A 14,921-nucleotide genomic window follows, 5' to 3' on the forward strand; every position below is an offset into this window, starting at 1 on the left:
CATGAATATTCATTGTGGATATCCTGAAAACACAATGGGACTAGGTGTTCCCAGAGGACTGAGTTGGGAATGGCTGATTTGGAAGATATGGGACTTTTCACTCTTAAATCTGGAACTTAACTGCCCCGGTCACCTTTTTCCCCTTCCCATCTTCCTCATTACTTGTGTGAATGGTTTTTTACTGCCCTATCCGACATTGTAATTCCTTTCCTTTTTCAAAGCTCTTGTTTTTAAACTAGTATGTACACTGCTCTGCTCTGCCTGTTGTTAGAACGGCCTAGCAAATACAATTAAACTATAAATGGAAGACAAATTAGATATGTACAGTACTTGCAGAAGTGCTGATCATACACTTAGCTAGACTGTCAGCTAAACCATAGTATAGAACATCACCATGAAGACTCAGAACTCTTGAATCAAAACTTCTTTAATGCAAATCAAACAAAGGAAATATGACTTACAGTTTGTAGTGATACACAAGAGTCTCTGCCCTACAGGATTGGGAGTCTGTCCTCTACCAGCTTACCCTGTAACCAGGGAAGCCAGGAAACCTCAGCAGTGTCTTTTGAGCAGTTCCTGGAGGGAGACTGTAAGCCAGTCCTGGATTTCTGATAGCTTCATCATGGTGCATTATGGGACCTACTGCACTGATTTCAGTGGGTAGAATCAGGAGCTACAAATCCTATATTGCTTTAGGATGTAAGTTTAAATCCAGGACTGGTCAAAAGTCTCCCTCCAGGAACTGGGTAAGTTGGAAGCTCTGTTTAAGCTTCTGTGGGCACTCATACTTATTATTATTATTATTATTAGCATTTGTATAGCGCTACCAGACGCACGCAGCGCTGAACACCTGACACAGAGAGACAGTCCTTATGACCGAGTCAGTCTATCAGTACCTTTATTTTGGCTGATACATTTTGTCTCAAAAACACCTAGCTAGGAGAGGGGGTAGAAGGGAGAAGTTACTAGACAGGTACTCCCAAGGCTTGAATACTAGACAAGAAATATACAAAAATTACAATTGTTCAAGGTAAGTTTAATGTCACTGTGCCCCCAAGAAGTGCATCCAACACAAAAGGGCAAAACAAGGATTACTGAAAATGAAGAGCTTGAAAAGAAACTGGAATCATGAGGCATCAGGAAGCAAGGAAAAAAACAGGAACCAAATGTATGGTTGGACAAGTAAATGAGACTGAAGCGTCCAGAGGAGGAGCAGGAATGATCTCTGCTGGGCCAATCAGGAAACAGAAACTAAGATTACTAGAAATTCAAGATACAGCTAGGAATGGGCTAGCTATGGGTAGATCCCCAGGAAGCAAAACACCTCCTTCTGGAACACAGGTTCTTTTTAACCCAAGTGTTGTTACTGATCTGAGGCTAGCTCATTCCTAGCAGTTATTAACAAAACTGAGGAGGAAAAAACCCTGAAATTTAACAATACTGGAAAAAAAATTGAGATTTCAGAGTTTTTGTCATCTTGGGTTAGAAATAACATGAAACATGTGAAATGTTGTTTATATTTCCTATGTCCTTTCAAATGAATGCATATCCTTAGTAAATAGCCCCCAAATTCTTCTGCACGGTTTCCTCATTGACAATGAACTGAGAATAACTCTGAACAGCTTGTCATTTGTATAACGTTATACCAGTACAAAAGGATCACTGACAACTTCTCTGTTGACCCATATATCTATTTTAATTTTATGTTTAAATAGTGTACAAAAACTCATTTTAACTATAATTTTTAAAAAAATGTGAAATTGAGAATGGCCACAACCAACAATTCGGTCTCATTCAACTTGGATTGGTCCAGCAAATTATAACGTTGATATTTGTATGAATGATGGATTAATTTAATAATCTATCCAGTTTTTGTTAGGTATTTTCTACTGTTCCTGTCAGGTCTCAGCAAAATAATGTAGCATTTAGGGAGAAAGATACAGCCCAGAAGTCCAGCACTGGAGGCCAGGATAGCAAATATCTCCACTGCCACCATGTACTTGCCCTTGGTGCTCAGGTACGTTGGGATGAAGGAGATCCAGACGCTGCAGAACATCAACATGCTGAAGGTGATGTACTTGGCCTCATTGAAACTGTCAGGCAGATTTCTTGCCAAGAAAGCTATAATTAAGCTGATAGCAGCAAGAAATCCTAGGTAACCCAGAACACAGTAAAATGCAACTACTGACCCTTCATTACATTCAATTAGTATTGTTCCAGCCTCTGATTGCATGTTAAAATATGGAAATGGGGGAGCAGTGAACAACCAGACAAGGCAAAGAAGAACTTGAAGAAGGGAACAGGAAAGAACTACAGAGTTAGAGACTCTGGAACCCATCCATTTCCGGAGCTTGCTCCCAGGCATGGTTGCTTGAAAGGCCATAACCACAGTGATGGTTTTTGCCAGTATAGAGGAAATCGAAATGGAGAAAGTGATGCCAAAGGCGGTCTGTCGGAGAATACAGGTCACCTTTTCAGGATGGCCAATGAACACCAACGAGCAGAGGAAGCAGAGCATAAGTGAGATAAGGAGAATGTAGCTGAGATCCCGGTTGTTGGCTTTCACTATGGGACTGTATTGGTAACGAGTGAAGATTCCTAGAATGGCAGCATTAATAAGAAATAACAAAGTACAGATGCAAGTCAGAGCTCTCCCCAAAGGCTCTTCATAAGATAAGAAGGTTATCACTTTTGGGATGCAGGCATCTCTCTTCTGGTTGGGCCATTGGTCCTCTGGGCATGTCATACAGGTATCTGTATCTGAGAGTGAAAAATATTATCTCACAAATAGCATCACTTAATTATTAGACTGCAAATTAATGATTTTCCTTTATAGTAAGGCTTGTTTCAAAATTTAATTCTAGGACAAACAGTAAGGGTAAGGGTAATGCAATTGATATACACTACAGCCTTTCTGTGGTACATCCAAAGTGGTTTACATATTATATACAGGTAACAAACATTAAACTAGTAACTGATGATGAGCTTACTGTTCATCATCAGTTAAAGCATACGTTATTTTTTTAATTTAATTTTTTCTCATTACTTATCTACATTAAACTTAGGCAGATTACAATAAAAACATACAATCTAAAAACAGATTAAAAAACATAAAAATCAACCTCCTCCACCACAGTATCAGCAATTTGTCCTTTTTATTTACTGGCTTACCCAAAGGCCTGCATGAAAAGATATGTTTTTAGCTGTTTCTTAAACCTAGAATTGTCACTGGTATGAAGAAGGAGATAAGGGAACAGAGGGGGGGGGGGGGGTTACCGGTGGAGGAGAAGATAAGGCCCAGAGGAGGGGACAACCCAGATTCTTAGCTCAAGGAGTTCCACATGTCAGGAGAAGGCATAGATCATTTCCCCCAGAGGGCTGGAGGCAGGGTAAAAACTATGATTCCCAGCAGCCCTTGAGGAGGTCTTACAACAGAATCAAAGACTTCCTATCCCAGCAGCCCCCAGTGGAGCCCAAGGGAAAGGCAGGTAAAGGTAAAACCCAAGACACAGTCGGGAGGCCAGGAATGGAGGGGGAGCCTCTAAGCAGAACTAATCAGGGGGAGGAGGATCAGCTGGAGAATGAGTGGGGTGAGGAATCCATGGAATGGAAGGGGGAAGAAAGGGAGGAGGAAGTGAGGCAAGAGGAACCAATGGATATTGCAGCTCTGGCAAGATCCAAAGGTGGAAAGTTCAAACAGCAGGTAACCACTTGGTGCAGGGTCTTGGTAAAAAAAGGAAGGCAGTGGCCTGCAAATTGGTGGGAAAATGTGGGATACAAATGCTACTACTACTACTACTAATAATAATAATAATCTTGGAGGAGCCAGGAAGTGACGGGGTCAAGTGGGAGGAAGCCAGGAGATAGAGCTGGCCAGAGAAGGGTGGGACCCCTGGAGGCTCTCTCCCTCTGAACTGCTGGTGGGATTTTTAAACTGCTTGTTTTTGAACTGCCTGTTTGGAAGTGCTTGTTTTCTTTGAACTGCTTGTTTTTTGGAACTGCTTATTTTGAATTGCATCATTGTGACTGCTGAGATTCATGCCCTGTTTGTTTTTGGAACTGCAGTATTGAAGCTGTTGAGATTCCTGAACTGTTTTGCTTTTGGAACTGCAGTATTGAAACTGCTGGAGTTATTTTCCTGACTGTATATTTTGGGAGCTGTGCTGAAATAGTGCTGCTGACGTACCCCAGGTCGGAGGGCACATCTGCGGATTACAGGGTGTTGTATCCCGGTGGATTATCATATATAAAACTTGAACCAGAGGCCAAAGTTTCCCTTAAAGGAGCAGAGGGATCCTTCATACTGGTCAAATACAAATACCCGGGCAGCTTATTCCACAGCAAAGGACTCATGATTTGGGTTTCTGCCAGGTACTTGTGACCTGGCTTGGCCACTGTTTGGAAAACAGGATACTGGGATAGATAGATCATTGGTCTGACCCAATATGACTACTCTTATGTTTGTTTCACAATGGAGAAGGCATCTTTCCTCGTATTGCAAAGTGTAACCTCACCAAAGATGAGAGTGAAAGCTGTCGTACCCCATCCTACTTCAATGCCTCAGAGGACTGGTAGATTTTCAATACTAGTTAGAAACATATTGTAAATCCCTCCCCTACTCCTGGGTTAAGCTGGAATTACCAACTTGTTCTGGTTTAGGTTGCAAATGAAGTCTGGACCGGATGGTATCACCCAGAAGCGGAGAAGAGGTACAAATAAAACTAGTGAGATGGAACTAGTAAAAAAAAAAAATTATTTAAGACAATCAATAATACTTCCAATTGAACCCCTATGTATACCCTGTTACATTCTTTTCTATAACAACAACTTAATAAACATTTAGAAGAGATACAAAATTAGTAATTATGTTTCTATTTCCCGGATATTACTTTGTTAACATTAGCAAACCCTTGTACTTTTCCTTCCCTTGTTTCTAGACAGAATCACCCACACGCAACAGAAGCTTCTCCCCAGTATCAGATACATATTCTTCGGTTATAATACTTATTAATAACACCCCTTTCCTCTTCTCCTTTCCAAAGAATTTGATTCTTTGTGTTCACTTGCATTTCATGGTTACTTAGCTGTGGTCAAGTAAATTATTCTCCAGATGAAAGCTGAGGTGTAGAACTCTTTCTTGCGTGGGGGCCCAACAGAATTTATCTTCTATTTCAGGTAGAGGCTCACAATTCTCTCCTTCTTTTCCTTGTAGATCTGCTCCCTAAACCTATCTTAACCAAATTAAATTTGGAGAGAAAACCCTATCTTCCTGTCACTGTTCCAGGAACTGTGCTAGGTGTCATTAAATGAATATACAAACACTGTGGCCAATCAAACTAGTGAAAATAAAAGTAATTGAAAAATTCCTTCACTTCCCGGCAGGCTACCTTTACTTTACTTTCCCTAAACTAAAATGGGCAGAAGCAATGACATATACCACCACTCTGAAACACAGCCAACACTCCAACCAAAACTCTAAGTTACATACCTCACTGCTAGTCCCACCATCACTTTCTCCACAAAGATACAGAGACACTCCCAATGGTACACCCCTTACACACTTCCCAAATTTGGCCAGCGTACTTTTACACTTTTTCTATCAAGCTTCACTCACCTAATCACTCACACACCAATTAAATCAGCATACAGTCTCTCTCTAACTGAGAGCTGTTCATCAGGGGAAACACCAACACTTGTTACAAAGTTATTATTTCCCTGTTTAACCTTTGAATTTCCTTTCAAATACTCCTTAAATACCTCCACTTTTATTTCAGCCACAGACACACTCACTGGGCTTCTCTCCTCAGCTGCCTCTGCCCTTTCCTCAACTGCCCAGCAAGCTGTTGTCAAGGCAACCAGGTCTCTGCTTGCTCAGCTGTTGTCCCAGAGTGATGTCACTGAATAGAACCCTTATTTTTTTTTCCTTCTGGAGGAGCTCAGGTAAGATTATTTTAACCCCTAGGGTTACAATATCTTCTAAGGGATACCATATTTCTTGCACAATGTGGGGTGATTAGTTTTGCTGACAAGTGGGCAGCTGCTAGTCGTGGATTAGACATAGGGAATTCCATGAAAGTACCTCATGAATGATTCCAGAGAAAACTGGAAAGTCATGGGATTGGAGGTAGTGTTCTATCGTGGATTAAAAACTGGTGAAAAGATAGAGAGTACGGCTGAATGGTCAGTATTCTCAATGGAGAAGGATAGATAGTGGGGTTCCACAGGGGTTTTTACCGGGACCACTACTTTTTAACATATTTATAAATGATCTAGAGATGGGAGTAACTACTGAGGTAATTAAATTTGCTGATGACACAAAGTTATTAAATTGCAAGAGGAAGATTTCAGTGTATTATCTACAACAACATCCCGATCCTATAGGATGTTATAGGATAGGGTGTAGGACAGATGCTCGTGTTACTCCTAATTACTGGCAATTAAGTGTCAAACAACTATAATTAAATCCAATAATTGATTGTTAGTGTGTCCAAATTTGGGCAGTCGACCTTGGGTGACCTAGATAGAATCTGGGGGATAGTTCATAAAATAAAAATCTACTTGTGTATTGCCCTTCAAAATGCTTATTCTAACTTTATCCAGACAGTGGACTGAATATCACCACTATCCATATAACAGAGCTGGTCACTCCTGAATCAGGATATTAAGCACCTGCCCAGGGGCAACCACTACTACTAATACTACTTAGCATTTCTATAGCGCTACAAGGGTTACGCAGCGCTGTACAAGTTAAAACATGGGGAAGGACAGTCCCTGCTCAAGAGAGCTTACAATCTAAAGGCAGGAATAAGATGCCCCCTTTCCCTCGCCCGGTCTACCTTATATTTTTTTTCAGAAAAGGTGGCATTGGCTGTGATTCCCATAGGCTTCCCTGCCGCCAGCACCAGCCTCTTCGCTACTACGTCCCACCTCTGAGGAAATAGGAAGTTACCTGAAGAGGTGGGCCACAGTAGGAGAAGAGGTTGGTGCCGGCGGCAGGACAACCTATGGGAATCGCTGCCACTGCTGTCTTTTTGGAAATGAAACAAATAAGGTAAAGGGTTGAGGAGGAAGGGGAGGGTGTCACTCCTGGAACAAAGCCGCCTGAGGTCCTCACCTCAGGTGGCCTAATGGTAGGGCCACCACTGCACCTACCACTATGTGGATTCTAGCGCTAAATAACTGGGTCGGCATTAAAAAAAAAACCACACATTGAATGGTAAGACTGAATATGTGCCTGATAGTGAATACGAAGAATGGAGTAGCCCAGTCAACAGAACTCTTCCAGAAAAAAAAGCCACGTGGGCGACAATGAAGTGTCAAATTCAAGTTTATTGCATAAAAGGACTCAACATGGCACCGTGTTTCGGCTAGTGTGCCTGCATCAGGAGTCTCATATACTTGTAAGTAATTATGGAGTAGCTTGTAATTCTGAACATGAGCTTCTCTTAAGCGAGCTTTAGAAAGACTCTAGAAGTTAAAGATGCTCCAAATTGGAGCATCTTTAACTTCTAGAGTCTTTCTAAAGCCTGCTTAAGAGAAGCTTATGTTCAGAATTACAAGCTACTTTACAATTACCTAAAAGCGTATTTTTTTCTGAAAGTTCTGTTGACTGTGCTACTCCATTTCTTTTGGTCCACTGTTCGTAGCAGTTCACGTTCTTCCACTTTGTGGTTGTGCTGATAGTGAATAACTTCCACAGTATAGCTGTATATGCCATCCTATGCTTGGCCTATGCCTAAGGCCTGTACTGTCAGTTTGGTTCTCACAAGTTAGCCTACTAACTCAGCATCTTGTGTAACAATCATTGCTTTCTTAGGAGCTGAGAACTGACACTTCATAACATTTGTTTGCAGCTGAGTATGTTTTTGATATAAGGTGGATGTAACCTTGATAGTTGCTAAGGGACTGAGGACACAGTGAAGCCTACCAGTATGTTGCATTTGTGGAGAGAGACAGAGAGAGGACACAAGGGTATTGTTCTGACTGTGCACGCAGAACAGATAATTGACTAGCCAATAAGTATCGATTTTGCACGTGAACTCCCATCAGGAGAGACTGATAGAATACAGGAACAATCCATATATGGTAGAAAGCAACCTAATGGTGCTAGTTTATGGGAAATCACATGATTTATGAGAAATGGAATTTGCAACAGTATATATGTGATGTCCGGGAGGTGTTAGGGGGGGCAGTTTGTTTTTCAGGACTGACAACCTACTCCAAGAGAGAGAACTATTATTTGTATTTTTTTGGCTCTGTGACAAGCTAATAAAGGTAATTTCCTGACTGCACCTAATGGAGTCTAAGTTCTCTTTCTTATCTGTGTTTTCCCTCCATGGGGGGGGGGGGGGGGGCTAAGAGATAGAAATACACATTTTTGGTGCTCTCGAACAGGGGCTGATTACCCTGTGTAATTTGCTTTAATAGCCCTCTAAACTAATCAAAGGAAAAGAAAAAAAAGGGAAAAAGAGAAAAAAAAAAGTCTGAGCTATTTCTGCAGCTGGACTGTGGAAAGTTTTGTTTTTTACTCCGGAGTTCAGTTGAGTTAAGAGCCTGCAGGGTTGAGAAATCTCACTGCACAGGGCAAAGTGGTGGCTGCGGTCTCTAGCATAAGTGCAGGTGAGCTGGGTGTGGACGCGTCGGCTGCACAAGGGTGCATGTCTGGAATTTTGATAGACGTCTGTAAGTATATATATATATATTTTTTTTAATGTTGATTTTGAGTTCTCAAATACTTTCATGGAGGGTAGGAAATAGATTGTGTCTTTTAAAATAGTGTGCGCCACTGATTCCTTAGTGCAGAAAGTCCTTGTAAGTAATTGTTAATGTTGGAGCAGGATAACAACTCAGTATCTGTAGTTTGCTTTGTTTTGGAATGCAGTGAAAAGAACAAAAAAGTGTTGGAGTGGTTTTCCAGTGAGACTTTCTCATGTAGTAGAAAAAAAAAGAGGATTTTATTTTAGTTGCAGTCGAATTTCTCATTGTAGCCCTGTTTACTTACTGTTTCTTAGGATAACTGTTTTGTGTCCTTACACTTTTGGTTAAACATAGCTGTATTTTTTTTTTCTCCTCCCTAAAGTTGTGGCAGAGGTTGTGCTGTTATTTCAAGCAACGTTTCCTCTTTCTGTTGCTGTCTGTCATCAATGTGTGTGTGCGTGAATGCAGACTGGCCAGTTTGTGTGGGAATGTGTGCATAACATTTTTTTTCCAGGAAAAATTCAGCTGCTTGTAACTTTATTGTACGCAGATTAATTGTGTTTCCTGCCTTTCTGCTACGTTATTTTCACTGTGCAGAGTCATTTGCCACCATTAATTATGTCCTGTTTACTTTACTCAAGTCTTACGGCTGTCGTTAATTGCATTTTATCTTTCAGCTGCGTTATGGTTCAAGGGCCCTGATTCATAGGGCAGACAAATATTTAAAATGCAATACAATTTGGTATGTTTCTTCGCTAGCTAACAAGCTCATGCCAGCAGACTGCTGTTCCCAAGGTCTACCTTTAAAAAAAAACAACCTTTACAGTTTATGAACATTGTACTCCTTGTATGACTGGGTTTGACTTGAAAAAGTTTATGATTATCTTAAAAGTCATGTGTTATCTCACATAACCCTTATGGTCGGCAATAAAGAAATTACTTTCCTGTGTAATGCATTTGATGAGGCAAAATTAATTTCTTTATCCTCTGACACTATTATATAGCAAAGAATGCAGATGCTGCTATATTACAAGAGCCATTGTAAAATCATGCCCACTATTGCATTTCTATAGCATAATCTAAATTATAACCTCTTAATTCCTTGACTTTCAATTCTTCATCTGTCTCTATGCGGTTCTTTTTTTTTCCTCGCAGGAGAACCGATAAATATTTAGGTGCTCTCCATTTCACTTACACTGCTATTTGGCAGCACATATACTAAAATTGGAACCCTAATTTTTGTGATGTTCTCTTATTTCTGTATACTAAAATTTGACTGTAAGGCGTATATCAAAACAAAACCAGGAATTGTTGTTGTTAAGCTTTTTTATATACCTTACAGTACAGTATTTCATGCTCTTACAGTGCTTTTCTAGGCAACTGCCTAAGTTTGCTCTTATTTGTTTAACTTACCCTCATAAGTTATTGTTTTAAACTTTTTCCCCTTCCTTACAAATAGCCACATGTCATTAATGAGCAAAACAAAAGGGAATAATAGTCACATCAGTATTCGATTTTCAAACGTGCAAATTAATGACATGTGTCTGTCTAATGATTTTTAAGCAGCAGCTTGTTGGTAACATAGCTCATTACCCAGTTAAGCAATTGTGCACACATTATGTGAATTGTTACTTGGGGCCTAGACAGAGGCCCTCATTGTCCTACTCTGTTTAATTGATTTTTTGTTTGCAGTTTTTTTTTTCCAGGTTCGTAAAATTGTCCTTTCACCTTCATTGACACCTTCCAGTACAAGTAGGACATTACATCATTTGAACCCTGACTATGTGACCACTGCTCGTACTAGTCTTCGCTGAAATTATGTCCTGATGTTTTTTTTCCCGTTTATGTTTTCTTTTAGGGAACATATTTAGCCATGTTCTTCTGATAATTGCCTTGTTTTCATTAATTCTTTTCAATCCTCCATGGTATGTGGCGCATATGTAATACAGGCTGTAAAATCATTCATTTATTTCTATAGTCTGGATCCAATTCCAAATGGCCCATCTTATTGTACCACATACTATACTCATACATTAAAGCCTGATTCTTTGTATGGGACAGCATTCTTAAAGCTGAAACAGTGTCGGATACCTATTTTGAAAATGTATTGGGATGACAAAGGGTTTTGTGCAGCCCTGTCTAAATTGATACCATCGATCATGGTGGTGCCGCCCACAGTATACCTGACAGAGTTTGCATGTTGCTAATTCATATTTCTGATGGCATGCTAATTTTTGTAATGCAGTTTTCTTATTTCCAGCTGGTTTCATTCCTCCTACTAACATTGTACGCAACTGCCTTTAACTTTCTTACATTGGTTTCAAAACTTAACATTCACTGTTGGATTTTGATTTACAAGGATACATTTAGGATAAATTTTACATTCACTGGGAGATTTACTGTAAAGTTCCTCCCTGTTTTTTTTTTTTCTTTCTCTGTTGTGTCCACATACTAAATGCTTTAAAACTTTGTCCTGCAGTTCCTGTTTTACTTAAAGTGTTTAGTTCATTAATATTTGTATCACTGTACCTTAAGTAGCTCAGATTCAAGAGAAACTGCTTCACAGGCCCAGTAAATCTAGATGAATGTTTAGATCAAGAAGAAGTTAACATATTTTGTGTACCCTGCAACTTGAAATGTTTTGTACTGCCCCAGAACAAGGACAGCACCTAATTTGCCCCAATTGGTTTAAATTCCCTTCTCTTTACATTTTGTTACAATACATGTCTGTCAACTGCAATATTAAATGTGTTTAATTCTCATGATAGTGTTATGCCTATGTATGTTCTGTATCCTAGGTCGCTGAGGTTTCACAGACATCCCTCCCAGGAATATTGGACCTAAACGAGCATTTACATCATGACGTTGTTTAGTTTTTTATGTACCTTGCCTGAAACTAATTTGTGCTGCTCTTATTTGCCTTCTATTTCACTGCATAATAGATAACCTGTTACCATTAATTGCACACTTTCCCACTTTGTTTTATATTATTTGAATTTGAAAACTTTTTCTCCTACTTGTGACTGGACAGAATTACTTTCCTCCCCTGAGAAATCGCTAGAGGAATTAAAGAATGATACTTTTTAAAATTTGCAATTCCTATATGATGATCTATTACGATTGTGTATTGTGGCAGATAAAGTATGAGTGGCCCATTTTTAAAGGGATTTTTTTTTGTTGAAATCAAGAACATATTGTGAATCACAACAAGTAGTTTAAGCCACCCGATACTCATGTCAAAAATGGTATGTTGGGGTAACTAAACATAAGATTAAATATCGAATTGCTCAACATTTAAGCAATCTTAGAGTTCAGCACTTTGAGACCACCCTTGGTAGACAGACCACTGGATCATGGCTAACCATCAAGATGAAGATCTTAGGTTTATAGTGATATTGCAGATCAATAATCCCAGGAGAGGCAATGTTAAGAAACTATTAGTAGCTAAAGAGTACTGTTTTCCTACTTATTTTAGCCACCAGAGGGAGCTACCATAATAATGATTTACAGTTATGTTTTGCATTGCAGGAAGTTTAATTGCGATATCGATGGATGAAAATTTCCCATTGCTTTTTGGGTAATTCTGTGAAAGCTTATAGGGATGTTCCACTTAATAATGAATGAGACATGGTTAAAGTTGTTTGCTGCCAGTTGAATGTATTGTTAGAAAGCCACCTGGCAGCATATCTCGAAAGAACACTGTACGTTGTTTAAGAAAGTCTGAGTTAAGTGCATAAATGTGTGGACGTATGTTTTCACCAGGGAAATGTACTTGAACTGGTATGCTCTGTTACAATACAATAGGTTACAGATTTATTCTTCCAAATTAACTTCAACTAGATTTGCATTTAGTATCAAACCTTGTGCTAATGCTATTTTCTGCTAATGTCATTATTGTTTAAGAACTGCCCAGATCTTCAGTAAATTGTTTCACTTGTTAGGAACTGTGCCTTTATCATCTCATGTCTATAAACTTCTATTAAGTTGTAAGTGCTCTGCTCTGTTTACTTGGTTTATTGTCTTCCTTCAAAGCACCCTTATTTACTCTACGTTGGCATCCTTCTGAAGCATGCTGTGAGACTAGTCTGAAAACAGTGACACCTACAGCTGCTTTGCTGGATGGAAAATTTCATTGGACTCATTAGTGTAATTTCATACCTGCTCTAATTTGTTTTTATCTGGAACTTGATCTACTGCATGAACTGTTGACCTCTACCCCAGTGATTTCTGTTCCATTTTTAGTTATAATGCTTACTAGCTGTACACTCATATGTTTCCACATGTTTTTGTTTCTCATTTTCTGTATATGCCTTCTTATCCTTCAACTACTGGCTGCTATGACAGTCTTTTGCAGATAGATAAAGAAGTACCCTTCCTGGATCTGGCACTCCACAAGAGGGATGGTAACAAGAATATTCACAGCATACGAGTTTTCCCAATACTGTATTTTCCCAATACTGTAAATTAAAGAAGTTTCTTTGTCTAATGTCATTCCAGATCAGCTTAAAGATCCTACACACACATAACTTGGAAGCAAATTGAGGCCTTGCCATCCACAGCTGTAAAGCTGCAAAATCATACTTCCTGATTCAGGTATCTGAAATCTACTACAAAACTTGACTCAGCCATACTCCATAGTGGATGATTGGGGACTTATGGTTCTAGAGTTTTCATTTATTTCATTGTTTGTCATTATTCTCACTGCCTTGTTTGCAACAGTTTTATTGATCAAAAGAGGATTTACATTCTGTATTACTCCACTATTTGTGAAAGACCTGTTATAACATTTTAACCCTCTCGTGTCTGTTTTGAGTTAGGATCCTGGTCAAAATGATAACGCTGCCTGGAGTCCTTACCTCAGGTTTTCTATATTGTGTGAACCTTTACTTGACAGGTGGACTACAGGCCCAGGGACTTTTATTTTAGAAACAATTGACCTCTGTGGGACTGTCCTACTTAAACTTGACCTACACCTACCACTGGAGAATTGGTACACTTTTGGCTGATCTCGTATAAGATCCCAGATAGAGAGTGGCACCCTTGGTTCTTCTTTAGGCAAAGGGGAGATAGTTTTGAGCTGCTTGAAATTGTACACACACAAACCCACTGGGGGGGCCATCCTTTTACTGCCTCCATCCTGTTTTTCATTTTCTGTTGTTGGTCACTAGTATCCACAGATCCTGAACCTATTGAGCTCGGCAAGGTCCACGCAGGAGACTGGGTCCTTATCCAGGTTATCAAGAGGGAAAATTGCGCTTCGCCTCTCTGGCAAGGTCCATACCAATTACTCCTGAGTACCCCCACAGCTGTAAATCACACTACAAGAAGGTAGCAGACCCAGGTGCTGACATTAAGCAACCAGATTTGACCAACTTCTCGCCAGGGTAAGCCCGGCTGCACAGGGGAGGTGCTTCAATAGGAAGAATAACCCAAGCGAGAATTTAGGGTCTAATCCACATGACACTGCTCTTGTCTAATCAGGACTCTTACCCCAACATCATCTTTCCTTGGAGGAGATTCTTCCTGGAACCATCTATCTGATCTTCGCCCTTCACCTACTGTTTTGTCTGAAACTTGAGAAGGATTTGTTAATTTTGGACTTTGCGTTCTGGACTTTTACCATAATGAAGTATTTACCATAATGATGACTTTGGTTTTTTTTTTATTCTTCCAACTCTTTGTTGTTCTATTCTTGTTGCTCACTCCCCACCCTTTGTTTCTCTTCTTAATCTGTCTGCTTGGTTTCATATGGTTTCTGCTGCTACTATGCATGTTAACTATTTATTTTAATTCCATTTGTACTGTTTTTTTTCCTTTTGTGGATCTTTCCTGGCACTGTTCCACATACTTATAACTATATGTTCCTGGGACTACTTCTGATATCTGAACACTTGCCCACTTGATTTTCTATGCCTGCTTGATTTTCTATTTCTGTTGAAATTTTGTTTATTTTCTAACACTGATCTTGCTGCAGTTTCTTTTTCACTCTTAGTTTGCAGGCCGCTACTTATGCTAAGTGGCTTTAGAAATTTTGATATTACATGTTGCAATTTATAATTTAGTGTATATCTGCTCATCCTGTTGTTTTTTTCTGTTGATGATTGTTTTTCAGGTTTCTGTCCTGGTGTAAGACATATGCCACCATAGTTTTAATGGTTAATGGCCCATTTTTACTCAAGATACTATACCATTGCTTTATGTTTCCCTTTACACATATCATTCTC

At 39.5% G+C, this 14,921-nt stretch overlaps 1 protein-coding gene across 1 annotated transcript in view; it reads right to left on the bottom strand.

Moving 5' to 3' along the window:
• Nucleotides 1-475: 475 nt before the first annotated feature.
• LOC115464539 (vomeronasal type-2 receptor 116-like) overlaps nt 476-14,921 on the bottom strand; it is a 74,612-nt gene continuing 60,166 nt past the window's right edge. Inside the window, exon 6 of the mRNA XM_030194905.1 lies at nt 476-2,760. Coding sequence (XP_030050765.1) covers nt 1,862-2,760 — 899 coding nt within the window. The 3' untranslated portion in view covers nt 476-1,861. The remainder of the gene's footprint in view (nt 2,761-14,921) is intronic.

Source organism: Microcaecilia unicolor, chromosome 3 (assembly GCF_901765095.1).
Source record: "Microcaecilia unicolor chromosome 3, aMicUni1.1, whole genome shotgun sequence".
Lineage (NCBI taxonomy): Eukaryota > Metazoa > Chordata > Amphibia > Gymnophiona > Siphonopidae > Microcaecilia > Microcaecilia unicolor.